At 42.0% G+C, this 14,159-nt stretch overlaps 1 protein-coding gene across 2 annotated transcripts in view; it reads right to left on the bottom strand.

Moving 5' to 3' along the window:
* Positions 1–13,800, bottom strand: part of IRF2 (interferon regulatory factor 2) — a 61,256-nt gene extending 47,456 nt beyond the window's left edge. The window contains exons 1-2 of one of the 2 annotated variants that reach the window (XM_042468936.1): positions 13,406–13,800; positions 8,109–8,250 (exon numbers count right to left, since the gene is read on the bottom strand). Coding sequence is in view for 1 of the 2 variants with exons in the window: in XM_042468935.1 (XP_042324869.1) it covers positions 13,406–13,786 (381 nt within the window). In the remaining variant the exon portion in view is untranslated. The remainder of the gene's footprint in view (positions 1–8,108; positions 8,251–13,405) is intronic. The other variant, XM_042468935.1, reaches the window with a different exon arrangement.
* Between the last annotated feature and the right edge of the window lie 359 nt (positions 13,801–14,159).

Genomic DNA, 14,159 nt, shown 5'->3' with positions numbered 1-14,159 from the left:
TAAACATTATACTATTAGGATGTATATACACATCCTTTCATGTAGTAGATATAATTATTGCACTATTATGATGAAGCTACTCATGCTTACAGGTAGTCAACACCAAGTGGATAAGGTGAATTTTATTATAACGGAAAACATGATTGCAAACTCAGGTCCTAAACAAAACAATGTTCAGTTAAACAACAATGGAGGAAAGTCAACAGTGATATAACACTTGGAAGAAAATACATTAAACAAACTGCAAGATATGTAAGTGATATATATGATGCATGGTATACTATAATGTGTAGAATTATTAGCTTTGCATGTATAAAAGTAATTTCTTTTTACTGATTGTATATATACTCTGTGTATGTGTGTATAATAAAAATAATAGTTGAAAAATACAACCCATATCTGTCTCATTTTTTTTCTGTAGAAGTGATCCCAACCCACAAGAAAAGTTTATTATCTTCAGCTAGGCACTGTTTTTGATCTACTCCTAATTTCATAGTGTTCTATGATGCAAATAGTCAGTGTTCTAAGGGCTCATCTACACCTTTCAGAATACTCCAGGATGACCTCAGAATATTCTGGCCCTGAATCTGGTCCTTACCGTATTCATGGTGATGACACTGCCTTCACTTATGTGTTCCTGAGGCATGTTGTTCTGAGTCCAGAACAAGGCACCCAGCTTGTAGTGGACTCAGAGTGACGTACCCACAACAGCAGTGGTAGGTAGCTCAGGTCTCTCTGCAGCAATAAGATGGTGGTACTCACCACTGCAAATGCATCACTCAGAGGCCAGAATGAGGCACCCAGTCATGCAAACAACACTGGGTGCCTCATTTTGACCCCAGAGTGATGCACCCAAAGCAGCAGCAGACAGTTTAGGACTGCATCAGTGAAGGCAGTCTCTGTCATCACTATGAAAAGACTGGAAAGCCTGCATTAAAAGGTGAGTTAGGGAACTGTAGGTTAGGGGGTGGAGACACCAAATTGGGTGGGCATCATGAAGACATCCGGACCCAATTCAGGGGTTTGAACCTTGTTGTCAATGTTGGCAAAGCCAAGATCTGCATCAGAATAAGGGCCTGCTCAGACATATTATCCTGTTGAAACTCTCAATTGGGTAGGAATTCCAGGCTACTGCATCCTTGCTCCACCACAAAACCCACTAGGTGACCCTGGGCAAGTTATACTGTTTCAGCCTCAGAGGATGGCAATGGCAAACCTCCTCTGAAGAAACTTGCCAAGAAATCCCCATGATAGGGTTGACATAAGTCGGAAACAACTGGAAGGCACACAACAACAACACAAACGCATCCTTCAGATTCCCTCTGCCTCTACAGAAAGAAAACAGAGGAAATGAACTGAGGGGTGTTGCTTTTGTCTGATGACATGATCTTGTTCCCAGGCAGAATGCTTGCTTTTAATCTGATGGGCACAGAGATACTGTAGTTATAAAAGGAAGAGTAGGGATGAAAAGTCCGGTATCCTTGATATTGTTGACTTAGAGCTCCCTTCCTTTCTGACCATGACCAAAGTGGGTTCAACATTTTGGCTGTCCTCAGTACCAACTAAACCTTTCTGGCTGCCAGAACATTGGTGTGGGTTTCTCAATAACCTCTCATTTTGCCTCTGAAAATAATTTTATTTTGACTCCCCTTGGCAGTCTTGGAGGTTTTGTTTCCAATAACACTGTGAAAGGTCTAACACCAACACAGCATGCAACTACACTGTAGAAATAATCCAGTTTGACACCATTTTAAGTGATGTAGCTCCATCATATGGAATAATGAGATCTGTAGTTTTACAAGGCCTTCTCTGACAGATGCCTGACAGAGTGCTGGTGCCTCACAAAACTACAAATCAAAGGATTACGCATAAAGGAGCCACATCAGTTAAAGTGGTGTCAAACTGCATTATTTTTACATTGTAAATGTACCATTAGACCTGGAGAGGAGGCAAAAGATTATCCCCATAGCTCCAAGCCTGTAAAGACGGCTGTTGTATATATTTGCCACGCTATGTTTCTGAAACACTCCAGAGTGACATTCAGTCTCCTTTCTTGTGCAAAGCTGTGAAGAAGGCTAGTTCATAGGACACCCACTGAAGCATGTGTGTGAGGAGAATGGTATATGCCACTTTGTGCATAGCAAGTGGGCTTGTGGGCCCCTGCACAGCACACTAGTTGAAAGTTATCCTTGGGATTTAATAAATGAATAAGCTCACAAAATAAATCAATACCATCTATAAAATGGGACAACCTGAAACATGCATCATGTCCCATTTTTAAACACTGTTGAGGCTATCCAAAGAATAGCTGCATCTTTTACAGCAGTCTTCCCCAACAAGGTAGCTGGAAGATGTTTTGACTGTCAGCTTTCATCAGCTACAATTCACCAACATTCGGAGATAAAAGGAGGTAAAACCCATAACTTGACCCAGAATTACACAGTGTGTGAACCAGCATGTTAAATGGGGCTTTCCAGGTGCTTTATAACATTACACAGACTTCTAGATGTTGTTGGATTGAAACTCACTTCAGACATAACCAGCACAGAGAGTAGTGAAGAATGATGGAGATGGATGTTCCCATCCCTGCTTTCCAAAAATACCTTCACTGTTTCTTTTTAGTGGTCTCAGAAAAGCAATAAACACTGTAGTGGTGATAAAGGCGGGAAACTCATAGAAGGCGGGATTTAAGACACCTAAGTCAAGGTACCACTCTAACAAATCAGGATTAAATTTCAGTTTGAAACAGTACTATTCCACCTCCACACGACAAGTGTATACATCAATTCTGCAATGTACTGTTTTTAAAAACTTTTTTTATCTTTTTAATCACATTTTTTATTTTACTGAAGTTGACTTGTTTTAATACTGCACGCAGTTTAATTCTGTTTTAATGCACTCTTTTTGTATGATTTTAATTGTATCATTCTTTCAAACTGAGCTGCTGGGGGAAGCAGAATAACAACAACAACAACAATGTATTCATTAGCAAAGAGATCAGACTAAATAGCTATTTTTTACTCTTCCCCCTCTTTAAAATATTTATTTCGGTGAGAGCTACAGAAGAAACTGAAACACCTACCAACTTCCTCTGACCACTTCTCTGTTTCTCAACAGAATAAAGTGAATAGCCTAGTCTGGATAGAGAAAACATTGACCAGGAATATTCCTTAAACATTATTAGGAGTCAGAAGCTATTTTGCTTCATCAGGACATTGACTCTATCATGAAATACTATCAGTTCTCTGCAGACACTAAGAGTAGTCCAGTAAATATTTCATTTAAACTTGCAGGGCACTTGTATTCCATGAGTTTACCATGGAATGCCACAATTTAGTTAGTGTTTAGTGCAATGTCACAATTTAGTGTTAGGACGAAAATGTATTAAGCTCAGGATCTCTATTTTCCAGATACGTACTGCATTTCTGGAATATCTTCAGATATTCCGCTATGATCTTTGGAATAGTGGTATATAAATAAAACAAATTATTATTATTATTATTATTATTATTATTATTATTATTATTATTATTATTATTTTGGACTGCAATTTTCAGAGGCCTCAGCTATGGTCAGTGAACATAGATATAGGAGATACAAAAGCACCAAGTTGCCAGGCCCAAGTTTCATCATATATAGCAGAATGCTTGGTAATATCTCAAACACACAACAAGGGAAGCTAACCAGTTTATGCCATTGTCAGAGTGTGGAATTTCTTCGCCCAGCTTAACTCCCCACCATTCTCAAAGTTTGGCAAAGTTACTCCTTAAAACAATTATGTTAAAAGTTATGCAAGATGATTTCATTATACAAAATTCAGTGCACAGTGCCCTGAAAATTCAAGATACCTGTATATACCTTTCTTGTATGTTTATACTTGCTTTCCTAGCAATGGTGGAGCTAGGGAAAGTTTAACTTGATCATCAGTGGGAGACTTGCATAAGCTGACTGGCACTTTCTAAAAGCAGCATAGGATACACAAAACAAACAAATAAACAAACCTTATCAGATTGGCTTTCATTACAGAAAGTAAGCCATACTGAATTGTACAGTCTGAAACCAAAAGGAAGAACTGTTTGTTCCTGTATAACTTTGGCCAGAAGCTGAGATAATCAGTGGCCACTTTCCAGGTGCTCTTGCTGACAAAGCTTAGGCAGGTAGCTACTTAAAAGGGGCCTTTTCTATAGTTATACGCAGCATTATGTGAAACTCTGTTCCAAGCAAAATCTGCCCTGTGTCCTAATTAGTATGTTTCAGGTCAAGCTCAGTTCCTGCCCCAACAAACACTGGAGTCAACATTCATGGCCCTCTATATCGACAGATTCTTTATCTATAGATTCAACCATCCACATCTTGAAAATATGATAAAAAGATATAATTCCAAAAAGTAAACCTTGATTTTGCTATTTTTATATACAGGACACCATTTTACTATGTCATTACATTTAATGGCACCTAAGTATCCACAGAGTCTGTTATCCATGGAGGGTCCTGAAACCAAATCTCTGCAGATACCAATGGCCCAATGTACAATTAACTGAGAATTGTTTGGGTGCCCAAACCTATCTTCTGCAAGAAGATGAAGTGAATAATTTTGCTTCCATCTCCATAATAATGAACTGTTTGAAATAATTGGGTTCCAGAGTCAATGGATTCCTATAATGAGAATGTGTACCCAAAGAATACACAGCTATTTTAACTGATATTCGTTTCTTCAAATTTAGATTGCCAGGCCACTGCCATAATGAATGCATCTATATGAAGAATGTCTTTTTATTGAAGATAATTTGCTTTAAATCCCAAGTGGGATACCACAAAGCTTAGAATTCCACAAACCCTTAAGAAGCATTTGGAACAGATCTTTTTTGCATCCCTCTAACAAACCAGGACTAAGTTTCAGTTTGAAACAGCACTATCCCATCTCCACACTACAAATGTATATACAGTACATCAATTTTGCAATATACTGTTTTTAAAACTTATACTTATTTTGGGCATAGCCTAATAATCTTCAGTGTCCAACATAGCCTTACCCAGATAAAGCAGATGGCGATCATAATGCAGGGCATAACATTTGAAAATGAAGAACGCCAACTCAAACTCATTTGCACCCCTTTTAACTAGTTCTCATGTGTAAACTGTACTCACAAGGAAGGGAGTAGGGATATGCACTTACTGTATGTTAAACTCTGTCCCTCACCCATTCTTGTTGCCTTTATGGGTGCAGCAGGGTGCCCACCTAAAGAAGACAATGTTCTCTAGCCATGGAAATTCCCCTTTATATTTCAAAATGTCAGTTTTCAAGGATTCAAAAACTTGTAGGAATAATTTCACAAATCAAGGTTTTCCCTTTCAGCCTTTTGCTATCTACACAGATGCCATCGCCAATGGAGTGGGAGGGGAATTTCAGAGTTTGCACACTCATTTTTGCTTCCTTTGTCACAGGTAGATCTTAGATGCAATAAGAACATCTAAATCCCTTAAATCTGAATCACAATACATGCAGATACTATCATGGCAAATACTGTAATCAATATTAGATTTTTATTATTTCCTGTAATCAGTGGCAGTTTCTGGCACTGACATATTTGGAGACAAATGACAATGACACACAGAGAATGGAGGCCACTGTGATCTTTGGCAGCTTACTGTCAGTTCTCCAAAAGGCCTGAGTGGTATAGTAAAAGGGCACACAGGCTTGGTTCTTTGCATGTTACACCTGCCCTCCAGTGCATCCATACATGCCATTGCAGAGATGGAAAAAGTTTCTTCGGGGCTATAGCTCTCAGAATCCTCCAGCCCTAGTGGTAAGGAGATTCTGGGAGCTGTAGTGCAATTTTTGATTCTTCCACACTCTGCACCACTGCACCTAAGAAACGGCTGTCACAGTTGTGAGATTATGGTCAACATTTTTTTCCAAAATAGCAATAAAGGACAGCCAAAATTCATGATATGCAGCCTTGACAATTGAGAGGCAGCTATTAAACAAGTTTTTGATTTACCTAAAAATTATTTCAGCTAAACTAACTATGTGCTTCCTTGTAAAATTAACATATTGACCAGATCCATAAATTATATGATGCGCATATTTCTTGTGAAATGTTCAAACTCAAACATACAATTTTTTTTGTCAACTTGTTCAGTCTATAATGAAACGAAAAGCTTTCCAGCCCTCAAACGGGGGCATCCATTGTAATAACGGTCACCTGCCAGTCCTATAAGCAACAAGCTTTCCAGCCCTTAACCAGGGGGCATCCCTTGTAATCAGGGTCACCTGTCAGTTGTATAAGCGATAAGCTTTCCAGCCCTCCAACAAGGGGCATCCCTTGTGTGGAGAGTCACTGGGAGAGCGGCATTTCTGCCACTGCCAATCACTTAGGCTGGCTGCAAAGGTGGAGGCTGCCTGAGGAGTGACTATAAAAGGGGAGAGAGCCATTCAAAGGAGGAATGTGTCATGTCCTGTGAGAAGTGACGAGCTACTTCAGGGTGGCTCATACCCCCCTTGTTCTGAGGGAATGTTGTGAATTGAGCCAGACGCCTGCAGGGTTCATAGTCCTGTTGAAGGGGAACTTGTATTGAAACTTGTAGAGAAATAAAACAGTTTCAAATGGAAACCAAGTCAGTGAAAGAACTGGAGCAAAGACAGTTTGTAGCAAGTGAAGTGACGTACACAATGTAATCACACCATTTGAGAACCAACTATGAAAAGATACTAACTTAAGTTCTGTCTGTAAATGAAGCTTATATTTATTCTTGTTTACAAAGGAGTAGCTTGAAGTAATTTATAAACAACAACATCAAAAGCATGCTCCCTATAATATTAAAACACTTGATAGATAAGGATACTGGGAGCCCATCTCGAGACATTTATTAAGTGAGTGGACTAGGAAAGGAAGTGGGGACAGTAAAAGGACCAAAGGTTAAAGAGACAGTTCTGATGAAAGAAAAGCCTCAGAGTAAGTAAGTAAAGAGAGAAGAAACCTGTTAAACCAACGGTGGTCACATCTTGTAATAAGGGTCATCTGCCAGTCGTATAAGTGACAAATTTTCTAACCATCAAACAAGTAACCCTACCAGATATTTCCCCGCAGACAATGGATTGCCAGTTAAATAGACACACATATCCTACTGCATATCCTCCCACCCTGAGGCCTTGCTATTCAACGACAGACCAACACACAGATTAACGTGTAAATCACTTCCTCCCAACCAAGGGTCACACAGTATATATACCCCACTCACTTCCATGCCATCAACCTCTGAAGATGCCAGTCACAGATGCAGGCAAAACGTCAGGAATAAATTCCTCCAGAACGCAGCCCGGAAAACCCACAGAAAACTACTAGAGAGTCTTAGAATCAGCCCCTATATGTGGGCAAAACATAAATAAGGGATAAGACTACCCTAGGTTAACAAAAAAAGGAAACAACCCATGTGGCATCCTAGCACTTTGGAATGACAGTGTTTTCCCAAAAGTAAATTAATCCCAAGTGCCTATAGCTGGGAGTACAGCGGCCCAAAAGGATGTGCAGCCTTTCCCAATATAGTGTCCTGCTAATCTAATGAACTGTTTGTTTTTTAAACTTGTATTTTGCATGTTTTATAGGGTTTTAACTTGGACTGCTTTAGATTTGTAAGCCGCCTTGAGTCCCTCCTGTATTGGGGGAAGGTGGGATATAAATAAACATAATAATAATAATAATAATAATAATAATAATAATTACAGTCGGTCCTCCCTATCAATGAATTCTGCATCCACGGATCCCACCAGCCCAGGCTTGAAAATATTTTTTAAAATTCCAAAAAGCACAACCTGATTTTGCCATCTTATATAAGGGAAACTCTTTTACTTTCCCACTGTATATAGTGAGACTTGAGAATCCATGGATTTTGGAATCCACAGTGTGATGGTTTTCTGGAACTAAACCCCTGGAAATATCAAGGGCTCTCTCCAAATGATCTGGTTCCAAGCTATTCAGTGGGACCAGAGTAACCAGATGTCCTCCCTTTCTAGGACATGTCCTACACTTCAGCCTTCTGTCCAGGAAGGATTCCAAAGTGTCCTGCATTTGGAGCACGACTAAACAGCCCATTGAGTAACACCACACCTGCTCTTCTCCTTCAAGAAATGTGTCTATTTGGCAGCCTGTCCTTGATGCAAAGAGGGGGATATGATGGATCCTTGCTCTTTTTTCCTAGAAGCAGCAGCAGACAAGACTCACACCCAGAGCTCCTGGCACGTTTGTTTTTCTGAGGAGAAAAGGATAGCGAAATTTATAGGCAATGGGCCACTGGAGGACACAGTGCAAATGCGGAGAGGGACTTTTCCTTCATTTCAGCACAATGGACAAATGAAAGGAATAATTTAAATGTCGATTCAGTCAAGGGTTTATTGCAACAAAAGTACAACTTTAAGCATGTCAGAGTTTTATAAGTACATTGCAAGCCAACAAAGATCAGCTGATCAGAAAAAAATACAATGGCATACATAAAAACACAGTAAGTGGTTTGAGTGCCAAACTAGGACTCTGGGAGACCAGGGTTTGAATCCTGGCTGGGTCATGGAAACCGGCTGGGTGGCCTTGGGCAAGTCACACTCTCTCAGCCCATGACAGGTTGGGCTTAGGGCTGCCATACGTCAGAAATGACTTGAAGGTACACAACAACAATATAGCTGTCAATAAACCACATGCCATGAATTATTATATGAGTGTTTTTGGCTTTTATTTCATCCTAGAGATTTTTCTTGACTGCATTTTTGCTGCCTTTTCCTCCTTTGCAGTTAGGACACCTAGTCACCCAGAGTGGAAGTAAGATGACTGTGTGATGTAGTGGTTTAAGTGACTTTGGAGACCAGGGTTCAATTCCCCACTAGGCCATGTAAACTGTGTGATCTTGGGCAAGCCACAATCTCTCAGCCTCATAGGATGGCCATGGCAAACCCCTTCTGAAGAAACTTGCCAAGAAAACCCCATGATAGGGTCGCCATTAGTCTGAAACAACTGGAAGCCACACAACAACAACAACAACAGGAGCCTGAGTAAAGGCTGGCTGGCACTAGGGAGAAAGAGAGAGAGAGAGAGAGACCCTTCCTCCACCTACCCAAAGCACCCTGACTGCTTCCCTGGTTGCCTTCCTGGAAGAAAATGCAAAAAAAGAAAAGGAGGGAACTTTACACGATAGGGTCACCATAAGTAACCTTGGCCAAGTCACACTCTCTCAGCCTCAAAAGATGTAAATGACAACTCCCTTCTGAAGAAACCTGCCAAGAAAACTCCATGATAGGTTCACTTTAGGGTCGCCATAAGTAACCTTGGGCAAGTCACACTCCCTCAGCCTCAAAGGATGGCAAGGGAAACAATGTAACAATTTAATCCTGTTTTAATGTATCACTTTTCTATGTTTTAACTGTATATATTTTTTAATACTGTGAAGCCGCTCTGAGTCCGTTTTGAGGGGAAAGTAGGTTGCAAATAACAATAACAACAACAACTTCATGAAGAAACCTGCCAAGAAAACCCCATGATAGGGTTGCCATAAATAACCCTGGACAAGTCACACTCTCTCAGCCTCAGAAGATGGCAATAGCAAATCCCTTCCTGAAGAAACCTAGCAAGAAAACCCCATGATAGGGCTGGCATAAGTAATCTTGAGCAAGTCGCACTCTCTCAGCCTCAGAGGAAGGCCATGGCAAACCCCTTTGTGAAGAAAACTGCCAAGAAAACCCCATGATAGGGTAGCCATATAAACTTTTGCATGTCACACTCTCTCAGCCTCCGACGATGGCAATGGCAAACTCCTTCTGCAGAAACCTGCCAAGAAAACCCGATGATAGGGTCACCATAAGTCTGAAACAACTGGAAGGCACACAACAACAACAATAACAACAACAGGAGCCTGAGTAAAGGCCGGCTGGCTCTAGGGAGAAAAAGAGAGCCCCTCTTCCTCCTACCACCCAAAGCCCCCTGACTGCTTCCCAGATTGCCTTCCTGGAAGAAAATGCAAAAAAGAAGAGGAGGGAACTTTCCCTTCCTCCATCATAACCAAGGGCTCCTCCCCTTCCCCATTGAGCTTCCTGATTGGCCCAGCTGCAAAGCAACGTCACAATTACCGGCCTGGTGCCTAGAAAAGGAAGTGAGCACTAGCCAGCAAGGCTTGTGTAACAGAGAACTGCCTTGTTGGAGGGAGAGGCTGCCAGAGGGGCCTTGGGGTGGGTCAAGGTGGGGACACCGAGGGAATAACATAACATAACAGCACCCCTCCACTTAGCTCTTTCAAAATAATCTGGCTTGACACCCCTTGGAGTGGCCTGGCTCCATGCTGTGGCATTCTGGGGTTGTAGTTTGTTCCTCAACAAACTACAACCCCCGGAATGCCACAGCATGGAGCCAGGCCACTCCAAGGGGTGTCAAGCCAGATTATTTCCGCACTAAGCCTATGAGAGAACCAGCATGCTTTGAGCATTGCACTCTGACTCTGGGAGACAAGAGTTTGCCATTGAAACCCATTTTGGGCAAGTCACAGTCTCTCAGCCTCAAAGGATGGCAAGGGCAAACCCCTGCTGAAGAAACTTGCCAAGAAAATCCCATGATAAGTTGGCCTCCACAAGCCAGAAATGACTTGAAGGTACACAACAACAACAACACAAGAAGCATGAAATGTATATGAATGTGTTTTGAACTTTTCCTTTGGCCATGTCCTCCATTTTTTTCCTCTCCAACAGCTGGGTCCGAAACACACTGCAGAAATAATCCAGTTTGAGACTGCTTTAACTGCCCTGGCTCAGTGCTAGGGCATTGTAGTTTATTTTGGCACCAGAGCTATCTCTGACAGAGAAGGCTACTTGTCTTGCAAAACAGGACATACTAAAACAAATGACAGTACTGTACTTGCCCATAAAGAAACCATACTTGCTCATAGAGAAACATAGGGGAGTACTTGCCCATAGGGAAACATATTGGAGTACTTGCCCATAGGGAAACAGGAGAATAGATGCCCATAGGGAAACATATGGGAATGCCTGCCCATAGAGAATCATTGGGGAATACTTGCCTATAGAGAAACACGGGGGAATACTTGCCCACAGAGAATCATTGCAGAATACTTGCCCATAGGGAAACATAGGGCAAGTATTCAATTATTCTCTATAGGCATGTATGGTTTCCCTATGGGCAAGTACTGTCATTTCTTTTAGTATGTCCCTCAAAAAATTAGTTCCCAGGATCCCCCAGCATTGAGCCAGGGCAGTTAAAATGGTCTCAAACTGGATTATTTCTGTTTTGGACCCTGGCTCCGCTTGCTTAAAAATGAGGGTGAAGGGGGGGGGGGATATAATAATTTCTAGCTGCCTCCTCTCCCTCCAAGGCCGCTGCTTTCTTCCTCCTAAGAAGAGGCTTGTGACTGAGGGAAATAAAAGGGTAACCCCAAGCACCAGCCCTGTGCCTCCTTCTCCCCCGCAGGCACCCCTTCCCCAACCTCAAAGCCAAGGCTCAAGGCCCAGTTGCCTCCCCAAAGGGCAGCCGCTTCACCTAGGCCCTCCTTTCTTTCCACTGAGCCTCTATGAGCCTCCATGGCTGGGTGCAAAGTCTGAGGAGAGGAAAGAGCCATGCCTGGGATGGTAGAAGAGCAGGGTGAGCAGAGGTCCCCACTGCAAAAGGGAGGAGGACATTCAGGGGAAATGGAGGGCATGATCCAATAAGAACCACTCACAAAAAGATAAATCCATGTTTCTCAGAGTGGAGGATGTTCAGGAACAAAATATGTGACATGACCCAAGGAAAGGTCGAAACATTCACAGGAAGAGAAATCCATGCTCCTTAGTCCTGTTCAAAATGGAAGGCATTCAGGAAAAACATAGGACATAATCCAAGAAAAGGTCGAAACACTTATAAATACAAATTCATCTTTCTCAGTCCTCAAAACGGAGGACATTCAGGAAAAATAAAGGACATGACCCAAGAAAACCTGGAAACACAGAAAGATAACCTCATGCTTCTCGATCCTGCTCAAAATGGAGGGCATTTAGGAAAAATGTAGGACATGGCCCAAGAGAAAAGCTCGAAACACAGAAATATAAATCCATGCTCCTTAGTCCTGGCCAAAATGGAGGGCATTCAGGAAAAAATGTAGGGCATGAGCAAAGAAAAGGTCGAAACACTCACAAAAATATAAACTCATGCTTCTTACTCCTCAAAATGGAGGACATTCAGGAAAAATACAGGACATGACCCAAGAAAAGGTTGAAACACTTGAAGAAATATAAACTCATGCTTCTTAGTCCTCAAAATGGATGGCATGTAGGAAAAACACAGGACATGATCCAAGAAAAGCTGGAAACACTCTAAGAAATATAAATCCATACTTCATAGTCTGAAAATGGAGGACATTCAGGAAAAATACAGGACATGACCCAAGAAAAGGTCGAAATACTCATCCTTCCTAGTCCTCAAAATTGCGAAATGGAGGGCACTGTGGAAAAATACAGGACATACCCCAAGAAATGTTCAAACACTCATAGAAAGCTGAACCCATACTTCTTAGTCTTGCTCAAAACAGAGGACATTTGGGGATCCCTCCTGGTTAAAAGGTGGAAATGTAGGGCTTCGTCCTGGAAAAAGGAGGACCAAGCCTGGGAAGAAGCCATCCCTCAGACAGGGAAGGGCCAAAAAGCCTCTCACCTAAATATATAGGGATCCCAGGGGTCGAAACCCACAAGTGTCCAGCTCTGCAGTTCCATGGGCTTCTCCCCTAAGAGTCCAAATGGGGGGAAATAAGTTCCTTCCTTGAGATCCCCCATAAATAAAAACATATAGACACTGAAGGAAATAGGGGAGATCTTCCTAAAGAGATCTGCCAGGGTTAATGCCTCCTTCCTGGATCCACTTTCTTCTTTGACCACCCCCAATAAAAAACCTCCAAGGAAAGAAACACAACACACACACAAATGTCCTCCTTCTCTTCATGCTGCCTTTGTTTTAAGCAGTTTTAGCCCCTTCCAGCAAAGCCCAGAGCAGAACAGAAAAACAACACTTCCTTCCAGCAGATGATCCCTTTCCCTTTCCCTTTCCCTTTGCAAATAACAAAAGCGAAATTAAAAATAAAAAAGACCTGCCACTTTCTCTTTGCAGCCTCTAATAATAATAATAATAACAATAATCATTTTAAAAAAATCATATGACCCCACAACCCAACCTTATCTACTTTGCATTTTGGGTTTGCAAACCCAATCTCATGATAGAGAAAGAGAAATGCAGAATTAGGAGGGTGGGGAATGAGAAGAGAGTTGGAGTGATGGTTGTTGTTGTTGTTGCTGCTGCTGCTTTATCTGGGTTTTGTTGCAAAGGCTGGATTGAGGTTATTATTATTATTATATCATCATTATTTTGTTGTTGTTGTTCTTCCTTACCAATTGGAAAGCTGCTGCTCCTCCTGTGTAAAAATTCCTCAAGGTTATATCAGGGGTTGCCAAGAGACCAGAAATGGAAAGGAAAAGCAGGGTGGCAAAAAAACTCAAAGTGGTGTAGTTATTCCTCCTCTTCCTGCGAGGCCAGATCGAAAGCAAAACAAGGCGAGACCAGGCTTGGAAATCCCCCCCTTCCACCACCTCCTTCCCAGGGCCCTGTTTGTGCAGCAAGGCAGCAGCAGCAGCCCACAAGAGAGAGAGAGAGAGAGAAGGAGGGAGGGAGGCAGGCAGGCAATAGGCAAAGCAGTGCGGAAGTTTGCTGCAGCCTCTCATTGGCAGACCAAGGCTGCTGCTTTCATCATTTCTCTGAAAAGTCGATTTCATTTTCACTTCCCTCCAGGAAGAGCAAGGCAGGCAGGCAGGCAGGGAGGAAAGGCTCTCACTCTGGTGCCACAACTACCATTCCCAGAATTCCAGAGCATGGAGCTCTTAGTCAAACCTGACTATTTCTCTCCTTCAAAACACACACTGCAGAAATAATCCAGTTTTTGAGACCTCTTTAACTGCCTTGGCTCAAGGCTAGGGAACCCTGGGAGCTGTAGTTTATTGTGGCAAGGCTCAATGTCTCACAGAACTAAAATTCCCAGGATTCCCTAGCCACTGAGCCAGGGCAGTTAAAGCAGTCTCAAACTTGATTATTTCTGCAGTATCTTTAGGACTCCTGTCTTTCCTCCCTTTCTGGTACAATAGACATTGC

The sequence above is a fragment of the Sceloporus undulatus genome, chromosome 5, assembly GCF_019175285.1.
Source record: "Sceloporus undulatus isolate JIND9_A2432 ecotype Alabama chromosome 5, SceUnd_v1.1, whole genome shotgun sequence".
In the NCBI taxonomy this organism is placed as follows: domain Eukaryota; kingdom Metazoa; phylum Chordata; class Lepidosauria; order Squamata; family Phrynosomatidae; genus Sceloporus; species Sceloporus undulatus.
The sequence above is the reverse complement of the archived record's forward strand: the minus strand, read 5'-3'. Positions and strand labels throughout refer to the sequence as shown.